The sequence below is a fragment of the Camelina sativa genome, chromosome 8 (assembly GCF_030686135.1).
Source record: "Camelina sativa cultivar CO46 ecotype springtype chromosome 8, ASM3068613v1".
In the NCBI taxonomy this organism is placed as follows: Eukaryota; Viridiplantae; Streptophyta; class Magnoliopsida; order Brassicales; family Brassicaceae; genus Camelina; species Camelina sativa.
In genome coordinates this window covers 230,125-254,260 of record NC_141887.1, presented here as the reverse complement: position 1 = coordinate 254,260, position 24,136 = coordinate 230,125, and the positions used below count along the sequence as shown (strand labels likewise).

Sequence of the window (24,136 nt, the reverse complement as noted above, 5' to 3'; positions counted from 1 at the left end):
ATGAGAATGCGTCAATGAGCTAATTGACTGGCATGAACTTGACCATTTTTTTTGTGTTGTTGTTGTAATGGGCAAATCAGTCAAGGCCAATTAGTAACCTATCTTAATATATACAAAATATATACTCTATTATTTAGAAAAAAACTATAGGCAGCTTTAATTGAAAGTCTTATTATGTCTATTACTTTCCTTAAATCATATATAGATTAATATATATACAAAAAATGACAATTATGATCCACATTTTTTTTTTTTAAAAACTAAAATTAAATATGCAAAAAAAAAAAAAAGTGACCGGCCACAGTAGGCCAATTAAACCTTTTGTTCAAGTCCACACAGAATCCAAAAAAAAAAATCAAATCTTTTTTAATTGCAGAGAGACTTCGTCTTCCCCCGCCCGCATAAAGTACCTTCTCTGCGATGATCTCATAAAGGGTTTCAAGGCCCCTGCAACTACAAGGCCTCTCTCTATTCCTTTGAAGCTTTTCTCTAATCCGTCGTAGTAATGTACTTTTTTTTTTCATATTATGAAATGATGTCTCTCTTCTGATTAAACGCAAAATTACCGCCATTGTTGATTAGGAAAAATTCTCTTTATTTTGGAACTTTGTTTGGGAAGAAGAAGAAAGGGGTTTGGTGATGTTGATTGCGAAAAATCTCTACTTGCGTTGAATCCAAATTTTGAATTGCTTTATTTTAAGGAACCAACAGTGCTGTGTGTAGTTAGTTTTACCATGGAGAATTATGGTTCGAATTCTCCATACCCTTATAGACCTCCCAATTCAGATCCATACCCACCTCCCCGACCTTATCCTTACCCACCACCATCGCCTCATCACCATGCCTCAACCTCTCATTCGGGTCCATTACACTACACCCACTCTCCTCCATCACCGAGTTATTACTATGCTTCTTCTGATTACCAACACCAACCTCCTCCTCCTCCTCTTCCTGCTCCTTATCCTGCTCATCCCCAGCCTACCTATGGTTCTTATCAACAAGACCCACCCCAACCTGAGCCACAACATAGTACGAGTCATGAGAGTGTCACCAGTGCTACTTCCTCTTCCCCATCTCTTTACCCTCGTCTCGATGATCTTTTGCTTGGTTTGAATCTTTCTGTCAATCAGCCAACTGTGCCACCACCATCCCCCTCAGCTCCATATTTGCCTTCCCAGTCTTCTGGATCCTGGCAGGGGAACTTCTATGAACACCCTACCAACTCTTTTTCAAGTCATTCACATTTGTCATACTCAGGAAGACTAGATTCTTCTAGTCATGGTTACGCATCTGCTGGATCGCCACATACTCCCTGTACGCACATTGTGCCCTTTGGTAAACCCTCCTTGAAGGTCCTCTTGCTGCATGGGAATCTCGATATTTGGGTTTCTCGTGCAAATAATCTACCAAACATGGATTTGTTCCACAAGACATTGGGTGTTGTCTTTGGAAGCATGACCAACATGATTGAAGGCCAGTTGAGCAAGAAGATCACAAGTGATCCTTATGTTTCCATATCCCTCGCTGGTGCTGTGGTAGGAAGAACATATGTCATTAGCAACAGCGAATATCCTGTCTGGCAGCAGCATTTTTATGTCCCTGTTGCTCATCACGCTGCTGAGGTCCATTTTGTTGTTAAGGACAGTGACGTTGTGGGTTCTCAGCTTATAGGAATCGTTACAATCCCAGTTGAACAAATATACTCTGGTGCAAGAATTGAAGGGACTTACTCTATTCGGGACAGCAATGGAAAGCCTAGTAAACCTGGGGCAACTCTATCATTATCGATTCAATATACTTCAATGGATAACCTCAGTTTTTATCACAGCGGAGTTGGTGCAGGTCCTTATTACCAGGGGGTTCCTGGAACTTATTTTCCTCTTAGGGAAGGTGGTAGTGTGACTTTGTACCAAGATGCACATGTACCTGATGGGATTCTCCCGACAATAAAACTCGGCAATGGAATGTATTACGAACATGGCAAGTGTTGGCATGATATGTTTCATGCCATTTGTCAAGCTAGACGTTTGATTTATATTACAGGCTGGTCAGTGTGGCATAATGTCAGGCTTGTTCGGGATAAAGAAGATCCTGCTTCAGAATGTACACTGGGTGAGCTCCTAAGATCAAAGTCCCGAGAAGGTGTGAGAGTCCTGCTTTTGGTTTGGGACGACCCAACTTCACAAAACATCTTGGGATACATGACAGTAAGTTATTAGAAATCTCAAGTCCGTTCTTCTTTATTGGTTGTGAAGTGCACATGTTAGTTTCGCTATAGGGTAGGAACCAGAACATCTTTAGAGACTCAAGAAGTCAACAGCTTTGGCTTCTTGAGTCTTATTGAGGTTCATTCCGTTTATGGTTAGCCTACTTTTCCTTGTAATCCAGAATTCTTTTTCATGGGTTTAATCTTCAGTTTTATTCGAGTAAGTATGAGAAATGCCTGCTTTATGCAGAAATATATAAGTCAATAGAGATATATGTATCTTAGATGACATGGTTTAGTGTATGTGTATCTATGGTGATTCATGTATGTTGTAGGTATTGACACAATTTGTTCACTTGAACAGGATGGGGTGATGGGAACCCATGACGAGGAGACACGCCGCTTTTTCAAGGACTCCTCAGTTCAAGTCTTGCTATGCCCTCGAAATGCTGGAAAGCGACATAGTTGGGTCAAACAGAGGGTACGTATAACATGAATTTTTGGTCTTTTTCTTGGTTGAGGTATCCGACTTCTACTTATATTTTAGTCCATCAGGAAGTTGGAACCATCTATACGCACCACCAAAAAACCTTGATAGTAGATGCTGATGCTGGAGGTAACAGAAGGAAAATCGTAGCTTTTGTGGGCGGACTTGATCTTTGTGATGGCCGATATGATACTCCACAACATCCGTTGTTTAAAACGCTGCAAACAGATCATAAAGGTGACTATCACAACCCCACTTTCGCGGTATGTCTGCTTGCCTTTCTAAATATATTTAGTGTAACTTTGGTGTCAAATACTTAAGTAATTGTTAGCAAGATATATCCTTTAGTTGCTAGTTTCTTTTGTTCTGAATGGGAAAACCTTGACTTGGCGTACTAAAATGTAATTAAGGGTGATGTGTCGGGTTGTCCAAGAGAACCTTGGCATGACTTGCACAGTAAGATTGATGGCCCAGCTGCGTATGACGTGCTGACCAATTTTGAGGAGAGGTGGCTGAAGGCTGCGAAGCCTCACAGAATCAATAAATTGAAGACATCGTATGATGATGCATTACTAAGGATCGACAGGATTCCAGATATATTAGGAGTTTTTGATGCTCCTACTGTTAGTGCAAACGACCCCGAGGCTTGGCATGTTCAGGTAAGCACTTTGGAACTCTTATTTTATAAAAATGACAGATTGCGTGTACTACAACAGCAAGATGTAGATTTCATGACACTCTTGATCCGTGCATTGGGGTTGGATATAGAAAATTTTATGACGTTCTTATTTGGTCAGAAACCAACCCTTTTAGTTTGAATATCAGTGTTTGTGTAAGTAGTCTGTTGCTTTAATTTTCTGCGCCGATTAATGTTTGGGGTTATTTCAACAACGTATAGACTGGCACCGGTATCTTCATACTATATATTAATGTAAAAGGTTAGAAACCAACCATGGAGTCTGAATATCAGCATCTCGTAGCAGTTAGCCTATTGTTTTGATTAACTCTGTACCAATAATGTCTGGGATTTCTTTTCCTTCTCTTTACGTCTGGCCATTATATAATAAATGAATGTTTTGACCATTGTATCAAAGTTTTGTTCTGGCTAATTCACAAAGTTGACCATGAAAATCTTATACTTTGGTCCACAAAATATTGTCCCAATTGAATTTGTTTCTAAGCTAATGGTTGTTTGGTTTTTGTTTTATAGATTTTCCGTTCAATCGATTCAAACTCTGTGAAAGGTTTCCCAAAGGATCCAAAATATGCTACAAGCAAGGTGAGTTGAAAAAACAAAGAAAAATGGTGCTGTCATTGTGATTTGGTGGACGCTTATTTGGCTGGGAAATTGATTGATAAAGGGATTTTGTTTGGATAGAATTTGGTGTGCGGTAAGAATGTGCTCATCGACATGAGCATACACACTGCATATGTAAAGGCCATTCGTGCAGCTCAACACTTCATCTACATCGAGAACCAGTATTTCATTGGATCCTCCTACGACTGGAATGCTCACAAGGACATAGGTTTGTTTATGTCTGTTTTTTCAAATGAGCTTATGATTAGAGAGACAAAAAATTCGGATAATGTTTTAAAAAATGCGTGTGTTGATCATTGTTTAGATACAAGCAATAAAGAAGAAAACTTAGTTTGTGTAACAGTTGAGAATTAGTGGTACAGTCTTTTTTTTAAAAAATTATTGAGTTGAGTATTGTTGGCAGCATTGATTCTCAACTTGTGACAATGGTCTTGATAACCTTGGTCATCTCTTTAAGGTTGTTTATTGAGCATTGTTGTTGGTCATGTAGGTGCCAACAACCTGATTCCTATGGAAATTGCGTTGAAGATTGCTGATAAGATCAGATCAAAGGAACGGTTTGCGGCATATATTGTCATTCCGATGTGGCCAGAAGGAGTTCCAACCGGCGCCGCTACACAAAGAATTCTATATTGGCAGGTAATTCTAGTGAATATATATATATGTCTTTGCAAATCGTTAACCTTCTCTTTCTCTCTCTCTTAGTCCATGTGACAATATTGATGTCATGATTTTTTTCCTTGCATCTTTCGTTAAACTGGTCAAATGATCATCTAAAGTAGAAATTAGTTTGATCTAATGTTGATTGTGCATGTTCTTAAATTTGCATGTAGTTGGGTGATTAGAGTATTTTTCAGGCACACCTTGTTATAATAAAAGAGAATGGATCCAAGAATCAGACATGTGTAACTTTTGTAGATCCAATTTGATGTTTTGAAAAAATCATATTGGTCCTTCCATTACTAGGCGTTTAGGTTTGTTTACACAGTTTCCAGGTGCTGAAAGATTTTGAAACTGAATGTCAAAGTTACTTTCCTCGTAGCACAAGACGATGCAAATGATGTATGGGACTATCTACAATGCTTTAGTAGAGGCTGGCCTCGAAGATGAATTCTCCCCACAAGACTATCTGAATTTCTTCTGTCTTGGAAATAGAGAAATGGTGAACGGAAATAACGAATGGGGAACAGGAAGTTCAAGCAACGAGAACACTGCTCAGGTAACCAAACCCAACTGCTTAATTTGCTACTGCTGTTTCTGTCGTCGTTGAATGATGAGTTGTATTTGAAACGGTGTTATAGGCACAATGTCGAAAGAGCAGAAGATTTATGATATATGTTCATTCAAAAGGGATGGTTGTTGATGATGAGTATGTGGTAATTGGATCTGCAAACATAAACCAAAGATCAATGGAAGGGACAAGAGACACAGAGATTGCTATGGGAGCTTACCAGCCTCAACATACATGGACACGACGACAGTCTGGTCCACGTGGTCAGGTAATCGCACGCAAAGATAATCCAAACATGCATGGTTTCATAGTCCAAGTCATTTCAAAAACATTCTCGACATCAATTTTGCAGATATTCGGATATAGAATGTCGCTTTGGGCAGAGCACATGGCAATGTCAGATGATTGCTTTTTGGAGCCGGAGAATCTAGTGTGTGTAAGCAAGGTGAGAACAATGGCGGAGGAGAACTGGAAACAGTTTAGGAGTGAGGAAGTCTCGGAGATGAGAGGACATCTGATGAAATATCCGGTGGAAGTTGATCGGAAAGGCAAAGTCCGGCCACTTCCAGGGAGTGAGGAGTTCCCGGATGTCGGAGGAAACATTGTTGGATCCTTTCTTGCCATACAAGAGAATCTCACAATCTGATCTCAAAGCAGAGTTGCATTTATTTATGAATTGAAGATTGTTAAATTGTTTTGGGCGTAAGAAGAGCTTAATGTGTAGACTGTAAACTATAATTGATCGGGCACTGTAAATAAACTATGATAATATCTTTGTTAATTAATTGCAGAATAGCGTGCTTCAGCATGCAACGAGAGAAGAAATTGTTAAAAAGAGGAAGATCAGTATTATGGTGTTATAAAGGGATAGGGCTCTGTTTCTTTCTTCCCCATTATACAGTATTGTTTTTAAATATTGAGAGCTAAGTAGCTACAAGTTCAGCAACAGAACTGCAAGGTTATATCAACAACACTGTGAGAGTGGAGGGGACAAACACACACCTCCTGCCGCCAGAAGAGAGCTTTCCCAAATGAAGGAGTCTTCTTCAGGAGAAGAATAGGAAAACGGCCGGAAAAGGTTGTATCCACTCAAAGGAGGAGGGAAGCCTCTCGGATCGCATATGCCCAAAATATTAGCTGGGGGTGGATTCTTAGAGATCCACTGAGACATGAGCAACATGATGTCTGAGGTACCTGTTTCAGAAGAAACTAAAAGACTTGTATTCATCATCCATATATATTACCGTAGGAATTAAGACATAATTAAGGATGAGAAGATACTAACCGTGGGGGGCGTGACAAAGATTGATTCCAGTGGAAGAGAGCGCTTCAAGGATGTAAGGAGGAACGTCTGTTAGTATGCCAACAGCGTTGATGGTGTGATGACCACAGTAGCCATGTAGCTCCAAAAACCGTTTGATGCACGGACCGACCCGACGAGCATCGAAGCTCGAGGGAACCGGAAACATATTGATGTCCCAAAAGACAAATGTGTCAGCCACAGCCTCGTCCCTGGTAGGCTTCTACGCAAGTGAGAAAGGAAAACTTTTGGTAAGAGGTTTTGACACGTACGGGGTCAGATTTAGGCAAACAAAACTAAGAAATTTAGAGAAATCTCAAAGTTAACAGATATTAATAAAACTTGCCATTGGTCGCCACCAGACAATGGTGGAAGGTTTCCCATCCTCGTCCTCGAATTTACTCATAGGTTCATTGTCCCCAATGGTCAAGTGTCCATTCCTCTGAGTTTGAAAAACAAATGCACATCCAGTGGAAAAAGATAACATGGGTTCAAATTTACGAAAACAAAACCAAGAAGAGTTAAAAAAGGGTTCGGCTAGGATGCTGCTTAATTACCGTAAGTGGGATGATCATAGCATAATATGCAAAACCAGCTGGCAGATTCATCTGTTTCAAGACACGTATCCTCCTGCTTAAGTGACCCTGACACTGCGGGAGAATAAAAAGTAGCTGCTAGTTCAGAAGATTTGCTGCTGGTAATATTAACAACAACACCAAGAGTGAGAGAGCTATGACCAAAAAAAAAAACACACAGACCTGCCAGAATTAAGTTAATCCAGCTGATGGCGTCTTCTTGAGGAGAAGAATACGGAAACGGCCTGAAAAGGTTGAATCCACTCTGAGGTGTAGCGAAGGCTCTTGGATAGCATATGCCCAAAATATTAGCTGGGGGTGGATTATCGTACATGCACTCAAACATAAGGGACATGATGTCTGAAGTACCTGCACAGATTCATCAGAAGAAGAAACTAATTAAAGACTTGAAAATTAGGAAGGTATATGAGGATGAGAAGATACTACTAACCGTAGGGGGCGTAATGAAGAATGATTCCACTGGAAGAGAGAGCTCGAAGGATGTCATCATGGACGTCTGTTATCATGCCAACGGCGTAGATGGTGAGAGGACCATCGTAGTCATAATTCTTTAGCAACCGTTGAATGCACTGACGGACCCGACGTGGATCAAAGCCAGGGGGAACCGGAAAACTCTTGATGTCCCAAAAGACAAATGTTCTATTCATAGAAGAAACCTCCGGAGTAGCCTTCTTCATCACCGGCGGCGTAGCCCTCGTCACCATTCAAAGAGTTTTTTAAAAACCTAAAAAAATTCAAACTGGGAAAAGAATAAATATAAGGCTAGATGGGCCTCGTTATAATGGTAATTTATATGTATCGGTCTTGTGCACCAATACTATTACACTAGGTAGTAGACCCACACTTTAATTGTTATTTATTTTTTTGTTATTTTTATAATTGATTATGTTAAAGATAATATTTTAAAATCATTTAAGTGAACATTATATAATAATTTGGATAATAAAAAAAATATATGTGATAACAATAACCAATTGAATCATTTATATATTATTAATTATATATATATATATATTAATCTTACTTATGAAGATGTTATTAATATTAAATTGATTTTTTGATTTGCACAATTTAATAAAAATTATTGGATCATTTTGATGACAAATTAATGTAAATAATGTAGAAGATAAGAATTAAAACTTAAATTGGCTTTAGAGCTTTATAATAGTGACACATCAGTTTTTTGTTATTTTTATAATTGATTATCTTAAAAATAATATTTTAAGATCATGTAAGTGAACATCATGTAACGATTTGGATAATAAAAAAATATGTGTGATAACAATAACCAATTGAATCATTTATATATTAATTTTTGATATATATATATATATATATAATATATTAATCTTACTGATGAAGATGTTATTAATATTAAATTGATTTTGTGATTTGCACAATTTAATAAAAGTTATTGGATCATCTTGATGGTAAATTAATGTAAATAATGTGGAAAATAAGAATTAAAACTCAAAATGGCTTTATAGAGCATCAGTTTTTTTTGGCCAAAATGCTTCCTACTAATTATTAGAGCATCTCCAATGGTTGGATCCATTGAAAAATTTAGAAACTTATGAAGGTCTATTTGTTGTTAAGCTGAAAAAAAAAAAAAATCACCTTCATAAGTTTCTAATTTGTTTCACCTTCATAATTAAGCACCACTGCAGTTGTTGTAAAGCTGCAAAGCATTTAGATAAAGTCATTTCAAGAACTTTAAAACTCAAGAAAGAAGTAACTTGACAAAGTAAAATCAGCTAAAGCAGTGAGATTCTAACCAGATTATATATATTAGCAAAGTAAACAAGAAGAGTTAGGACTGTGACTATGTAACTGGAATACACAAGAATAGAAGTTTTCAGTTTTGGTACCCGTCCAATCTCAGTTTCTCATCAGATCAAAACCTACTTCAAACTAGATTGACTCCCAAATCAAAAGCTACTTCAGAACATCCAGAACCAGCTCCTCCTAGTTGTGATGATTCATTCATTAGCTCAAAAACAGAGCACACATCTCAGTTCTGTAATCAGCAAAATTACCAAGTGGTTCATAACTTCATAAAAAAAAAAAAAAAAAAAAAAATTCCATCAATTGAGCCGGGGGAATGACATAATCAAAGGGTTCAGTGAAGAAAGAGTGATTGATTAGAAATAACCCTAAAATCACAGAACCCTAATTTTATAGGCTCAACAAAATAAACAAGAATTTGTAGCACGACGATTTGGGTGAAGGAAACTCTCTAATTGTTGAAAGAAACATCGCGGATTTGCTCACCCGAGTTTAACAGTTCTTTCTTTCTCCTTCCTTTTTATATTGTGTTGTGTTTGTTGAAATAGAGAGCTGTCGAATACCTAAACTTTTATGATGTGACAGAGAATTCCTAAATCACATCATTAAAACTTAGGAATTCACAGCTCTCTATGTAAACGAAACACAAAATACTGTACTGCTAGTTTTAGGGTGGTTTTAGAGGCGGGAGAGATTTGAAAGCCAGAAGAAGAGGTCGAGACTCGAGACAAGAAGAGAAGGAAGAGGAGGCGATAAAAATGATAAAAGCAAAAAAAACCTTGCAAGATAAGATGAAACGACAACGTAGTAATTAGGTGAACCCGAACCGACCGAAATTAAACCGAATATAAAAATTCCCAAATTACATTATAACCCAAACCAAATAACTTTTTAATAATCGCTTCTCTTTAAATATTCCCAAATTACATAACCCAAACCAAAATTATTCGACGCTCGTTCCTCTTCTACAGTCTCCAGTCTCCTCCTCCACATTAATCCTTTTTTTTTTTTTTTCTATGAATGTATCAGACGGACTGATTTCAAAATCTTAAAATAAGCAAAAAAAACACGGAGGGGGTGATCGGAGAAATTGGGGAAACTAAAACTATGGAGGAGAAGAACGACGAAAGTGGTGAGGCAGCCGGCGACAATCAATGGCCGGAGATGGTCGCTTGTACTCATCACCACTCTACTCCTCTTCCTTCACAACTCGTCTACAAAAGTTAACAACACTAACATAGTTTCAGATCAATTCTCATTTCGGTTTTTACCTAATCAACAATCAACAAATTGAAACAGTGACATATCAACTAAGCCTGTGTTAGATCAAATCTTCAACAGTGGTTTGAAAGTAAGAGATCAGATAGGTAAGGGAGCAGATAAACTCGAAAAGCTCTTCACATATAGTTTTTTTCACAAAAAAAAAAAAACCCTTTATATAGAACTAAACAAAGAACATGTAACGTTTTAAGATGAGAATATGGAAAACTTATTACAACAAAAGTACCAATGCATAAAAGAACTGACTGATTTTGTAATTCACAAATCAACAACCCTGTGTAATTAAAGCCATATCCTGGCTGCGGCTTTGTCACTGAATGAAATCCAGTAGTCAGGTGCAAAGCAATGAAATCCAGGATCTGACACACAGAAAGATCCATAAAAGATTCAAATACAAACTCAAAAGCACATATAGACAAATGATTCAAGATTCAAGTGTAGCACCTCAGACATGACAGTCCGGTAGCTAAAAGACTGAGTTGGAGCTCCATGAAGAATATGATGATTAATTAGTGATCATTCAATACAGTTGATGAAGCAAAGAGAAAAACACAATAACTAATGATTTTACTAGTCTCTCTCACAAACCAAACCATATCTAAGCTTCCCAGATTTGATAGTTGAACCATACATACTCCTTTCCTTTATCTTCAGTCGGCTTTAAAACACAGCCACAACAAAACCACTTAAAATGTATCAAAAAACCAGAATCATCACAATAAGCTAACTTGAACTTCAAGAACTCAAATACAGTTCGAGTTTATGAAGGTTCTGTAATTTTGTTAACTTATGTAGAGCATTTGACCGCACGTTACCGGGTTCCGCAGGATATTCTTGAAATGCCCTCCGGCTAGACGAATCCTCAGTCGTCACGACACGACCACCGCTGTTTCCATTCTCCGGCGTTGCGTTAACAACGTAGAAGCATCGATGGTTCTCTCATCCATGAGCAATATGCCTTCTTTCTTTCTCCTTCCTTTTATATTGTGTTTGTTGAAATATAAAAGGTACTGTGCTGCTAGATTTAGGGTGGTTTTAGAGGGAGAGTTTTGAAAGCCAGAAGAAGACGTCGGTCGAGAGAGACAGAAGACAAAGAGAAAGAAAGAAGAAACCTCAGTTTTTTTTTTTGCAACGGTTGAGAATTGGTGGTATTTTGATAACGTTTCATGTTATATTATCTAGATTACTAGTCTTAAATCCAACTTGAATGTCTACCTAAAAAATTATGTTTGATTATTTTCGGACTCCTGCTAGTTTTCCTAATGAATGGGAATCATGGATTTATACTACAGAAACAGATACAATGTTTGATCACTTTCTTAATTTCATTAACTTTGTTGCTTGCGATTTTGACATTTCATAGTGTCGTTTGATTAAAAAATTAAGCATTGTTGGGAGCATTATTCTCAACTTGAGACATTAATGGTCATCTCTTTAAGGTTGTTTATTAAGCATTATTGTTGACCGTCATGTAGAGGTGCAAACAACCTGATTTGATTCCTATGGAAATTGCGTTTGCTGATAATATCAGATCAAAGGAATGGTTTGCTGCATATATTGTCATTCCAATGTGGCCACAAGGAGTTCCAACCGGCGCCGCTACATAAAGAATTCTATATTGGCAGGTACTAATTCTAGTGAATATATATATATATGTCTGCAATATTTCCCTTACATTCCTTTTTGGAGCTGAAGAATCTAGTGTGTGTAAGATTGTTATGAATTGAAAGATTGTTAAATTATTTGGGGCGCTGTACATAAACAAAGGTTGAAGTTTCTACTCCTCAAGTTGATTGAAAACACAGCTTTCTTATATTTTCAAATTTCAACCCCATACATAATAGGGGAATTAGCTTTGTCCCCTTTGCAGTAAATAAGATTTATTGAAATGGAAATGAATTACATCAGCTAAATTATTTAGTGAACAAAGAAACCACATAATCCTAATTCTAACTAGAATAAAAGAAATCATATTACATCATTGAAGCTTCAGGTGTCATTGACAAGCTTTGGTCTGGAAGTTTTAGGATCAATTTCGACTCTGAGACCAATTTCACGGAGTTGAGGCACATCCGCAGATCCTTGAATCTCCAGCTCCGCGACCACTTGCTGGTTCTCTGGGTTCCCTTCCAGCAGATTTCTCACACACCACAAGCCCCATTCTCTCAAGAAAGGGTTGTCATCATCTGTCACGCACTGCTGCAGCATTAGGACGAGCCCATCTCTCACCCTAATCTCATCTTGTACCTCTTTCCTTCTGTAGGCGCAGTTCCCAATCACAGACACTATATCTCTCCTGAATCCTCTGTACGGACAGGGGCTTACTGAAGAAGAAGAAGAAGAAGAACTAGGACTCTGGTTTATTGTTGTCGGAGGATCAAGTTTGCGAAGCAGATCAAGGAGGAGATCAATCAGTCCAGAGGACAAGAGCAATTCGACATTATCAACTGAATCCTTGTTGTCCTTGTTGAGCTCTTCAAGGCTTCCTCCAGCGCAAGCATCCCTTATTATTACCAGAGAGTAACCCATTACGTCTACTATAGTTGAACCCGTAGGAAGCTCGGATCTTTCACTTGAAGCAAAATCAAAAACATCGACAGATTTCTTGAATAATCCTAGAACGGAAGAAGTTGTGTTCTTGGGGATTGACACTTTTCCTATCCTCTCATTTGCAATATCAGACACCATCCTCAGAAGAAAAGCTTGCTCTGATGTAAACCTGGTCTCATCTTCGGCATCCTTGTTGTATAATTTGGAGAAGAGCTGTGGGAAACAATGGTCTTCTTCAACACAGATTCTCGAAACCAGTAACTTGAGCCAATAATCATCCACAGACCCAACTACAAACAAACAATTACAAAAAGATTTGGTTTTTTTTTTCAAATCAGACAAAAGATCCTCTCAACTAAAATTTGGCCTCTCAAATCAGAGAGATATAATAAACAAACAATTATTTATTACCGGAAGATGAATGAAGTCCGTATAGTTTCAGCAACGATGGTGAGGCCATCACTGGTGCAAAGCTCAGAAGCAAGCTCAGAGCATCCATCAAAGCAAGCATACAAAATCATACATAGAGGATCACAGGTCTCAAGCCTCCTAATCTTGGCGATTGACAAGAACCTCTCCGGGAAAAACCGAAGCCACACATCTCTCTGACGTTTCTCCTCTCCGAGCAGTACAACGTTGGCTAGAACCTGCAACCCGAATCGAACAGTCTCGAAATCCTCCTCCTCCGTGGGTTTGGTTTTCTCGGCAAGCAAGTCAGAGACGATAGCAGAACCGCCGTGGTCGACGAAAGAGTTTTGATTGGAAGCCTCGCCGGCGCAGAGGTCGCGGAGGACCTTGAGAGAGAGATTGAGATAGTGGCGGGAAGGAAGAAGCTGAAGAAGACGTAGGATACAGGGAAGGATAGCCTTGGAAGCGAGATCGGAGCGGCCTGAATCGGTCTTGGAAGACTCTAGAAGAAACTTCAAGCAATCTTCTAAAGAGTAGGATAAATCCGAAGCAATGAGCAGCGGCTGAAGCACCTCCTCCGGTACACAAGCTTCTTCCATTGGTTGACATCCCCCAAAGAGAGAAGAAAGCTCAAGAAGAGCTTTTTAGGGTCTCACCCACCCATTGTGTTTAGCGTTATGGGCTCATAATGGGCCCAAAGACTCTATAAGTTTGGTTGGGTTAAAATTTAAAACGAACGAAATGTTTATATAGACACAGTGGAAATGGAGAAGATTGATTACATCGCAAGTAAATGTTTATTGATGAGAGGATGTAATAAGATTCCTAATTCAATGATCAATCCGAACTAGGACTGTAGATAACAATGGGGCTCCGAACAGAGTGACGTGGACTCTTCCACACGAGCAAGCCTGACACAATCTTTCCAGGACTCATTTGTTTGCCCTTCACCACCACTTTGAAGCTCCTCTTCTGTGATACTTTTGAGAACGTCAAACTCTGTGGCTCCACCGTTATTTCTACTCCTTTGGGTGCCCTCACGGTCACGTTGTACACCGAAGACGCTGGTCCCACGTTGGTCACTCTCCGCCTGAACACAGCCAGTGTGGACGTTTTGGCAGATCTCAACGTCAGTTGGATTGTTGGGTAGTTGAGGGAGTCGTGGCCGAGTCCAGGGACAATGGAGGAACAGCTCACGGAGCGTGACCCCACTAGTGGAGCTAGAGTGGTTGCGTTGTAGCCTTCTCCACACAAGAACTGAATATAGGACATGTCGTCCATGTCGTAGACTAAGCCAGGGCTAGCCGCTCGTCTTGGGTTTATTTGGCCTCCTCCATAAGCGAACTCTGCGTCCTTGTTCACCCTACTGCTTATCGGTTTTGCTGCCAAAAAAAAAAAACAGAGAAATACATGTTTGTTAGTGTTTTCTCTGTTTTCCATTTCCAAGAGAACCAAAACCAAGTTACCTGAGGTGATGATGGCGGATTTGATGGCAGCAGGTGTCCAATTAGGATGAAAAGACTTGACGTAAGCAGCTACACCAGAAACATGGGGGCATGCCATTGAGGTACCAGACAGGATGGTGAATTTTGAGAATTGGGTGTCACCATCTAATCCAGTCAATGATCTCTTGAGAGTGAAGGCCGCCAATATATCAATCCCGGGTGCAGCGATATCGGGCTAGAAATTCACCCCAAAAAAAATTATAGTTTGTCCAAAATTCTCTAGTCAGATGATGTTTGATAAGGTCATATGAACCTTGAGAAGGCGTGTTGATCCCGGGTTGGGACCTCTTGATGAAAAAGAAGCAACAAAGGGAGCAGGGACTGTCACTTGCCGGGTTTTCTGAATCACAGCCGATGGTGATCTGAGAAAGAAAAAAGAGCAAAAGCAAAGAGTAAGCTGAAAAGATGAACACAAAATTGTTCTTCTCCCAAGATTCCTCAGTATCCAAAAAAAAAAAAGAAATCAACAAGGACCTTGTGGAGTTGATATAACCGTAGATGGCATCACCAATGGAGCTATTAACACTTGTGGCTGGTGCCATGAAAATCTGAGCGTTATCAAGATACTGATCATTAACAATGATGGCACCAGCACCTCCATAGCTTTTAACAGTCGACTCCACACCACCTCCTCCCATTCTACACACCATCACTTTCCCTTTCACCTTCTTTCGGTCCAAAGAATCAGAGAAGCAGTACCTTTTTTTAACGCATCAACAACAAACAAAAATGTCTCATTTTATAGCTCTTTGTGGTCTTATCAGATATATATACAAATCTACCTGGCTAAGTACTTGTCGTCTTTGGTCTTAGCAGCATCAACGCCACTTACAAGCGGATACGACTTGGCTTTTGGGTTAAACATGCTTATTCCCATCCCCTTTTTTTTGCAATCATCAACAATTTAAAACCCTTTAAAATTGGATTTTATCGATTTAACCCCTTAAATTAATTTAGAACGATTTTTTGAGAATTTTCCTTACAGAGAATGATTTGCCGTTGCCGAGATCTATCTTGCTCTTGAACGTCCGATCGATTCCGCTTGCCGCAACCGTCAATATCCACGGCTCATGGTTCGTTACAGTCCCTGAGCTCGGTCCGTCGTTCCCGGCGGACGCCACCGTTAGGATCCCTTTCCTCATCGCGTGAAACGACCCTACCGATATCGAATCGGAAGAGTAATCCGCGATTGGACCGCCGATAGAGATGGAGATTATGTCAACGCCGTCGTGAATCGCCGCCTCGAAGCCAGCGAGGATGTCCATGTCGGCACAGCCTGATCTCGCCCAACAAACCTTGTACATCGCCAGCCTCGCCGACGGAACCGCGCCGCGGGCGGTACCGTTTGCTATGCCATAGAGACTGGCGTTTGAGACTAGAACGCCGGCTACGGTTGATGACGTGTGTGTCCCATGGCCGTCGATATCGATCGGTGATCGGATTTCGCCGGTAGGCACATTGCCGTCGTGCTTGAAGTACTTGGCGCCGATTATTTTGCTGTTCAAGTTTAAAGTTTCCAATTAGAACCCTTATCTTAACGCATAATTCTTCTAAGCACCCTAAACTTTTAAAATCAATCAGCCAACTCCCTTTTTGTTTAAAAGTTTATATTTTCCCTGATGTAGTTTGGTTAATTAAGAATTCATGTTGCTTACATAGGATCAAACTTGGGAGTATCTAAAAGAAAAAAGAACTATTTAACATTTTTGGAGTATATTTTCGTGTCATCCTTTTTTTTCTTCGTATCCAAACAAGTCCCAACTGAATTCTCTACAACAACCAAACACAATGATTTCTTTATTTGATAATATTAATTTCTTAAAATCTATCTACCTAATTTAAAACAATATGTTAGATTAAAATATAATTCTCCTTTCACTTTTACATAATCTTATATTTAATTATTTAAATTACTATTTAATATATTAAGTTAATAAAATTTTAGATTTTTTTAGCATATGATGTAATTTGGATGGCAAAAAAAAAATGATTTGAATTTTTATAAACGAATATATATTTTAAAAATTGTTTTAGAATTTTTGTAACCAAACAAGTATATTCGGATATAGATTATTTCATATTTGAGTTATTTTAATATATAATGAATATCTATCTTAACCTTTTTATTAATTACTGTGAGAACACACACATATATAACAATCTAACATTTATACTAAAACTCAAAGAAACTTAATCTATTTATAATATATTCAAAAGTTTTTTTTAAAAATTGTCTGTGGTACACCACGGGGTTAAACCTAGTTGGTATTAAAAAAAAAAGTAATAGTATATATTACTTGTTGCATCCGGTGAAATTTGTATACGGTCCACATGATCCTTTCCATTTAGCCGGGGGAGGGCCGAGACCATGGTCCTGGAAACTCTCTGACTCTGGCGTTATTCCTGATTATATTGTAGTGTATTTGTATAGGAAGGTTCTGTTAATTTTCATATCAATGTATATATGATCAAATCAAGCAAGCGTATGTATGAGTTGAGTAACAACAAACACAACATATATAAATTAATTAAGACCTGTATCAAGAACACCAATAATAACATCTCTCTCTGTTTTTACATGTCTTTTTGCTGTTAGAGGAAGTCCAACGAAATCCCATGATTTTGTTGTGTGGAGTTGGCGATATTCATTTCGATACACACCAACAACTTCTTCCATCTCTGCACCATTTTTTCAGATTATTATATATACTTTAAAATTTATATGAATGAATGTTCATTATTTTGTTATGACTATCAAGTGAATTACCCATCATCTTCTTGGCTTCATTTGGAGAAAGATTGGCAGCAAAAGCATTGAAGGCTTTAGTGTAACTATGTACCTTTCTATCTCTTGCTTCTTCTTGGCTGTAGAAAGATTAGTCGATCAAATGCATGTTACGCCGCATTAATTTTCTTATAAAAATAAAATATATGTGTGTAATTATGTACCTTATATTCAAAGACGATAGGAGATTTATGTGTGCCTTGATAGCTTCGTCTGTATTATCCGGTCCATCTCCCAAGTATATGATATAGAAATCCTTTATTATAAATTAAGAGTTTCAAAAGTAAATTCTCCTTTGCAACATCAATTTGTTTTTTTACACTCTAATAATGATAAACAAGCTGGAGTTGTATATTTTTTACCTTTGCATGTTCATCTTCGGCTGAAGTATATCCTCCTGGTGATATCCAAAGAACTTCAAGAAGAAGAATAATAAGAACGAGAAGATGATGATGACATGAATATTTTGACCTTCCCATTATGTTTATATGTATATGATAAGTTTGGTTATTGAGTAATGAGAAGATGACACATTCTCCTCTATTAATAGAGAATAAGAATACCGTATGTGCTTGAACGTTTTAGATTACTTATTACAAATGGAGAAATGTGAAAGAAAGAAAAAAACAGATTAGTTAAAGTGTTTAATCTCAGTTAATCCCAAGTAGACCAGACCACACATGCGATATTGTATTACTATAATAGAGTTTTTAACTTATCTTTTTTTAAAATATATTAGTTCGTATGGTGGGTGTCTTAGAAGGGAAACAGCGGTCAGTTGCTATATCTATAATTGTTTCTACTTTGGTGATAACATAGATTATACACATAATGTACTTATAAGTCATTATATGCATATAGTAATAGGAAGTTGCAGATTGAGATAATCATAAGGTTTTTTTTAAAAAAGAAGGAAATTCTTGATTACTTGAATTTGAATTCAAGCAATTAAGTTTTTTACCATAGCAAGTCTTTAGTAATAGCTTTGAAGTTTTCCAATGGTGATATATTGTCTTGTAAGGCTCTGTCACAATGTTTCTCTCTCAAGTATTACACTAATTAATTTATATATCATCAACAATTATATATTTTGCTTAGCTCAACCCTCCATTCGCTCACTCAGTCTCAACAGTGACATATTTGTAATCAAACAATTTGTTACTTTAAAATAAAAATCCGGTGAATTATGTTAATGCATGCTTCTAGAGATGCTGGTCTGAGTAGAAAATATATAGAGATAGTGGTGGATGACTACAAGAGTCTCTCGCACAGGCATAGCGCTGCTCATGGAACCGGGTTGGGTGTACATATTACTGTTTGATAAACAAGACACTTTCGTCGAACCCATTTACGGCCCATAGGACTTAGTAGGAAAGAAAAACAGAGTAAGGAGATTTTTACCAGTAGCATTTTCAAACCCTCCTCGCGTGAGCTTCTTCGGAGTCTAACGCCATAGATTAGTTCATCGAATCGAAGAGACCTAAACAACTAATTAAAATACAAAAAAGATCACCTTTGATAACTTCTTTTTTTTTTTTATTATTGATTGTTTTTCTGTAAGCATAAATATGTTTGTATTGTACGTAGTCATTACATTACACGGGTCGGGATGAAAATATATAAATTCGAAAACACAAAGTACATAAAAATGAAATGAAAAACATATTGCTAATACCATAGTTTTTATATTAACATTTTAGCCAACAAATTTAAATACGAATTCGAACAAATATATAAATATATTACAAGGAGAAACGTATGGCTAGCTAACTATAGATCTCTTAATTAACGTCCAAATAAACCAACATTTGTAAAAATAACATCATTCTCGTTTTATCACTGTTGAGGCAGAACCACCGGTTCCCAGCGATGGCTGAGCTGGCATTTGTCCACCGTGAATAAACTCACGGGCCAGTGCTTGGAGCTCACCACCTCCGCCGATGATGCTGGACGATGACGGGACGCCGAAGACATGATCAGACGGTCGTGGTTGTTGCTGCATTGCCCACGTGGAGGACATGACCGGCTCGAAAAAGGAGGAGAGGTCGTAGAGGGACGGCGATATCGTCGGGAGGTCCGTTATGGAAAGAGCCTGGAGAGATCCAGAAGACGACACCGGAGCCATTGGTGGTTGAGGTTGTGGCAGCTCTAGAGTTGCTAAGTGTGCTTGTAGATATGAAAGCTCAGTTTGCAAACTTACCACCTGTTTATTTTATATAATTAACGAATGAAAAAATTGATAATAATGCCAACAAACTCAAAAGAGAGATAAGAATCTAGATAATGATATTTCTAGCAATATTTAATAATTGGAAGAGTTTCCGGATTCGAGCAAATGTTGATGATTCAATAATGCCAACAACACACGACAGGAGTAATTGATCAATCAAGAACACCGATTTAGAAAGATATATGCGGAATAAAACAATCTAATAATAACACAAGAGACATTGTACATAACACATATAAATATATAAATGCTTTGCTTGTGATATTGAAATTATTCTTCACTCACATCAATTTATAGGATGCGTTTGTATGTGTACGCATACATGAAAGTACCTTTTTTTTTTTTTGAAGGATGCTTTAATTTGGGAATAAGTGTAAAACAACGTGGTTGTTGCGAACAGAGGAAGATTTGTCATCTCACTCAATGGGTTGACTTGGAAAACAACATTGTAAACATTCAACAAACCTTGATATTTACTAGTACATATATATGCTAAATGATCCTTTACTTACTAGCCACTTAAGTACGACAGTAGAGAATATATAATCAGGAAGAAGAGACAAGTTCTCATATGTTATGTAACTCATATTGGATGATATGGAATACATACATATACCACATACCTTTCCTAACAAACTCCCATTGCTAAAAATGTACGTATATCAAAAGATCGGCTTGTTCTATATCACTTACATATAGACTCATAGACACGTCACTTAAAACAAAGACACCATAACTTTACCCAAAAGGCTTTACCAGAAGAAAAGAAAAAAAAAAGCCTTAATTCTGAATAGAACAAGCCGATCAAAAAGACCATGAAGTCATGAACCCAGTCGTGAAATTTTAGATGTTAAAACTTCTTTTTAGAGTTGGTTTTCGATCAAGGCAAAAAGAAAAAAGAACAAAAAAACAAATCGAAGAAGTGAAGAAGTGAAGAAGTGAAGAAGAACACATCGGAATTAAAAATTTCGATGCATGCTTAAGGAAGAGTAATTTGCATGAGAGGAAACGACAACCAGAGGACAGCTAAGTAGATGGGGAAATTAAAAGGACTAAACTTGTACTTTAATTGAACATTAAGTCAAAATGCAAAATTATGAAAAAACAATAATCTTAACAACCGGAAAAAAAAAAAAAAAAAAAAAACACACACACACACACAATTACATAGAAAATGATAAAAGAATTGATCAACGTGACGACATTAGAGACAGAGATCGACTCAAAACGGTTGCGATTTCCCATCATGTATAAGAACTAATCATATAATTAAACGTTATGAAGAGAATAGAGTAGTTAATGAACCTGTTGCTGAAGAGAGACGATGTGAGAGACGCATCCGTAAATAGGGTCTCTGAGACGAGCCTGAGCCTCGAAACAGATTGAAACGACGGCGTCTGGTCGTTTATGCTCGGGAATATGGAGGAGGAGTTTGGAGACGTTGCTCGCTCCGAACACCTTGTGAACCGCCGCGAAGTGCGCCGCCCCTTGCTCTGAGTCGAAGTAAGGCGCGAAGATGCAGCCAGCGACGCACTTGCGTCTCAAGAACTTGCACGCGCCGCAAGGTCCTCCTCCTCCACCGCTGCTGCTAGGGTTTCCACTACTGCTCATCCTTCTTTTCTTTTAGTAGCTAATTCGTGATTAGGGTTTCGAGATATATGGAGTTAATTCATCGAGATTATTAGGATGCTTTTTGGTTCTTGATTAAAGGAAAAAAAAAAAAAGGGAACGTTTGGGAGAAAAGAAAAAGGGAAGAAGAAGGAGATCGGACGTAAACAAAACTAGGGTTTGGTTGTTGGTAATTGCAAATATTTTCATTTCCCCCCACTAATACTTATTTAGTAGATAAGAAAGTAAAATAATATTAATAATTTAATTAGTCTTGTTATTACCAAAAAAAAAAAGAAGATAGTTAAGACAAAAAAAAAAGCCTTCAAAGCCACGCGATGGAGCGTACTTGTCTCGTGTTAAGCTCTTTGCGTGAAGCAAAACATTCCATATCTCTCAACTTTCTTCGATGTTATTCCCTTTCCTTCACTTTTCTTCTTCTCGTTTTATTTTAGACTTGTTACAATCGGTCCAAACAAGTACTATACAATTGCGTCTTATGGTATAATATATACACAATTGTATTATATATTTTACAAAATTAAATTTAGGAGTATTACAAATTAATTAGTTTTGCATACTAATAGTTATCTTCACATGAGTTTTAAATTTATACTATAATTTTTTTTGGGCGGTGATTTTGATACGACAACGTTATACTAAATATGTAACGGCTCACCGCTATGCGTTATTTTCTTCTGTTAATCAGTATTTTATCAACATTTGGCAATAGATTACAAAAATTATGTACGATTATTTTATATTGGATTCTTTTCTTTTTATTTTGATTTTTATTTTTATTTTGTCGTGTATGACATAAACATGCATATTGTCAGATTGAATTAAAGTTCTAATACAAAGACAAATTACATAGTTGTTAGTGAAACATAATATAAATTGATTAAAAAAATTCATAAAATAGTTATAAAACTATGAATAGTTAGGTATTAATAAATCAATTAGATTTTCTTGAGAAATATTCTAAAATATTAGTAGAAAATGTTTTATGGGCAATGATAGCACACATTTCATGAATTTACAAAATTATTATTATTTGACACATTACAATATTAAAAAAAATTAGGATATAATTTTTATTTAAGGTATAATTTTGAAAGATATGATTTAGTATTTCGAAATTAAAATCTAATTTTGAAATATAATGTTATTTTGGAACGTTATTGATGATGTGTTAAATTTGGAAACAAATTTTTTTTAGTGATATTTGTGAGAATTGCTAATTTTGATTTTCTAACTATAACTCTAATAGACTATTGATAAAGAGTAAAATCAATAGCATGCTGATGCTACATCTATCAATAAAGAGAGATAAAGAGAAAATGCAAATTTCCTAAACAACTAGATTTATTACATACGAATATACGATCCGGTAATGATTATACAAGCTAAAACTTGGTAGTAAGTCCGCTATTAACGGAAGGGATTGTTGATGTACACAATCTAATCTATGTATTTTGGTCAGAGAATATATATCATGTTGTTACTCGATATTAGATTAGGATACAAAATAGGAAAATCCGATTAATACATAATGCATAAAATATTTGAAACTTCTAAAAGTACAAGATTTATGTAAATATATATATATATATATCCTCACTACCAAACTCATCAGTGCCGTATCAAAAATATTACACGATAGTGTAAATGACTTAAAAATTTGGTGACGGCTAGAATGATCAAATCCACGTGTATAATAATTTATCACATAGCTCATGATGATATTAAAAAAAAAAAAAAAAGTGACGATTACGACGGTCCATATAATTTAATCACACCAAAATGAAGGAAGTAGCAACTAGCGAGTGAGTCAAGCTAAGCTAAGCTAAGCTAGTCGGTACAACAGAACCGGTGATCATCAGAAAAAATGTAGAGACGAAACCGGGGACTTTGCAAGAACCGGAGTAGTATGAAGATTGGCCACGTGACGAGTGTGACTTTATTATGAACGTAACCGTTCTGTGCAAACCAGTAGCGCGTGGGATCCACTTTTGCAGTAACGCTCCCTTTTATTTTAATCTTTAATAATACTGCAATTACTGTACATGACTTGCAAATAAATAAATTAATTAACCTTATAGTAGGACTTATTAGGAGGAGAGGACTAGAAGGAACGGTAACAGTTGTTAGCAGTCCGCCTCTTGTCCAATCCTTGGTACTTTCTGTGCGACACATGTCCTCGTATTCTACTCCTTTCCTCACCGCTTGCGTACGCTAATAAGTAACAACACTGTTACATTACCTAATAGGCTAGTTAATAAGTAAAGGAAAAAGGCCATAACCATTTCATCATATTCATGATTACGCTATGCTATAATAGCTGCTAACTAAAGAATCCAGTAACAGGGTAACACGATACTTTGACTCGGATTCTCTATGCTCCACATTAACTAAAACACATACAGTTAAACCTTGTAAATTAATATTCTATAAATTAATAAACATATAAATTAATAAATTTTGCTAGTCCTAAATTAGGACAGTATAAAAATTAACAAAATTCGATAAAATAATAAGATAATAATTTTTTTTTGAAATCTCCATGTAAAATATGGTCCCAATAATATTATAAATTAATAATCATGTAAATTTACATATATATGTATATATATATATATACATATAGTAAAGTATGTTTTTCTTAAACCTCATATCTATAAAAAAAAATTGTTATGTTGTATCTTCAAACTATAATGATATAAAATATTCTATAACATTTCATAAAACAGCTAAAACTTTGGGTTAAAGTTTTCAATTTCTAAATATGTATAATTTACATTTTCATAGTTTGATATACTATTAAAATATGATAATTGATATTCTTA

The 24,136-nt window shown here is 36.9% G+C and overlaps 6 protein-coding genes and 1 long non-coding RNA gene across 9 annotated transcripts; 1 reads left to right on the top strand and 6 right to left on the bottom strand.

Moving 5' to 3' along the window:
• Window positions 1-292: 292 nt before the first annotated feature.
• Window positions 293-6,077, top strand: LOC104705287 (phospholipase D beta 2-like). 2 transcript variants are annotated; one of them, XM_087460584.1, is made up of 10 exons: window positions 293-2,207; window positions 2,571-2,687; window positions 2,762-2,956; window positions 3,104-3,352; window positions 3,904-3,972; window positions 4,072-4,219; window positions 4,502-4,650; window positions 5,054-5,230; window positions 5,313-5,510; window positions 5,595-6,077. In XM_087460584.1, exons 1-10 carry the CDS (start codon window positions 735-737, stop codon window positions 5,886-5,888), a joined length of 3,069 nt encoding a protein of 1,022 aa, XP_087316710.1. In that variant the 5' UTR covers window positions 293-734; the 3' UTR covers window positions 5,889-6,077. The 2 variants fall into 2 exon arrangements, with proteins under 2 accessions (XP_087316710.1, XP_087316711.1); XM_087460585.1 differs by having other exon boundaries at window positions 334-507.
• Window positions 6,057-7,962, bottom strand: LOC104705288 (uncharacterized). Its single transcript, XM_087460594.1, has 6 exons — window positions 7,569-7,962; window positions 7,301-7,486; window positions 7,100-7,192; window positions 6,889-6,984; window positions 6,528-6,765; window positions 6,057-6,436 (listed from the first exon to the last, which is right to left on the bottom strand). The coding sequence occupies exons 1-4, from the start codon at window positions 7,840-7,842 to the stop codon at window positions 6,953-6,955; spliced, it is 585 nt and encodes a 194-aa protein (XP_087316720.1). The 5' UTR covers window positions 7,843-7,962; the 3' UTR covers window positions 6,057-6,436; window positions 6,528-6,765; window positions 6,889-6,952.
• LOC147939544 (uncharacterized) lies at window positions 6,166-6,948 on the bottom strand. The gene is made up of 4 exons (XM_087463010.1): window positions 6,889-6,948; window positions 6,528-6,765; window positions 6,245-6,436; window positions 6,166-6,173 (listed from the first exon to the last, which is right to left on the bottom strand). Exons 1-4 carry the CDS (start codon window positions 6,946-6,948, stop codon window positions 6,166-6,168), a joined length of 498 nt encoding a protein of 165 aa, XP_087319136.1.
• A 633-nt stretch (window positions 7,963-8,595) lies between the features above and the next one.
• On the bottom strand, window positions 8,596-9,152 carry LOC104705286 (uncharacterized). The gene is made up of 2 exons (XR_754277.3): window positions 9,007-9,152; window positions 8,596-8,816 (listed from the first exon to the last, which is right to left on the bottom strand). It is a non-coding gene; the product is annotated as an uncharacterized LOC104705286 (long non-coding RNA).
• A 2,915-nt stretch (window positions 9,153-12,067) lies between these two features.
• On the bottom strand, window positions 12,068-13,801 carry LOC104705285 (uncharacterized). Its single transcript, XM_087460595.1, is given in 2 exon segments — window positions 12,068-13,044; window positions 13,149-13,801. Coding segments are annotated over 2 exon segments (1,464 nt in total). The 5' UTR covers window positions 13,762-13,801; the 3' UTR covers window positions 12,068-12,193.
• Window positions 13,802-13,888: 87 nt separating this feature from the next.
• Window positions 13,889-18,261, bottom strand: LOC104705284 (subtilisin-like protease SBT4.14). Of its 2 annotated transcripts, XM_087460588.1 has the most exons (11): window positions 17,815-18,261; window positions 17,617-17,708; window positions 17,435-17,532; window positions 17,203-17,346; window positions 16,965-17,070; window positions 15,651-16,164; window positions 15,450-15,547; window positions 15,142-15,366; window positions 14,921-15,029; window positions 14,629-14,842; window positions 13,889-14,544 (listed from the first exon to the last, which is right to left on the bottom strand). In XM_087460588.1, the coding sequence occupies exons 1-11, from the start codon at window positions 17,929-17,931 to the stop codon at window positions 14,000-14,002; spliced, it is 2,262 nt and encodes a 753-aa protein (XP_087316714.1). In that variant the 5' UTR covers window positions 17,932-18,261; the 3' UTR covers window positions 13,889-13,999. The 2 variants fall into 2 exon arrangements, with proteins under 2 accessions (XP_087316714.1, XP_087316713.1); XM_087460587.1 differs by having other exon boundaries at window positions 13,889-14,842; window positions 17,815-17,998.
• Window positions 18,262-19,117: 856 nt separating this feature from the next.
• Window positions 19,118-21,738, bottom strand: LOC104709064 (LOB domain-containing protein 30). The gene is made up of 2 exons (XM_087460593.1): window positions 20,988-21,738; window positions 19,118-19,655 (listed from the first exon to the last, which is right to left on the bottom strand). Exons 1-2 carry the CDS (start codon window positions 21,291-21,293, stop codon window positions 19,275-19,277), a joined length of 687 nt encoding a protein of 228 aa, XP_087316719.1. The 5' UTR covers window positions 21,294-21,738; the 3' UTR covers window positions 19,118-19,274.
• Between the last annotated feature and the right edge of the window lie 2,398 nt (window positions 21,739-24,136).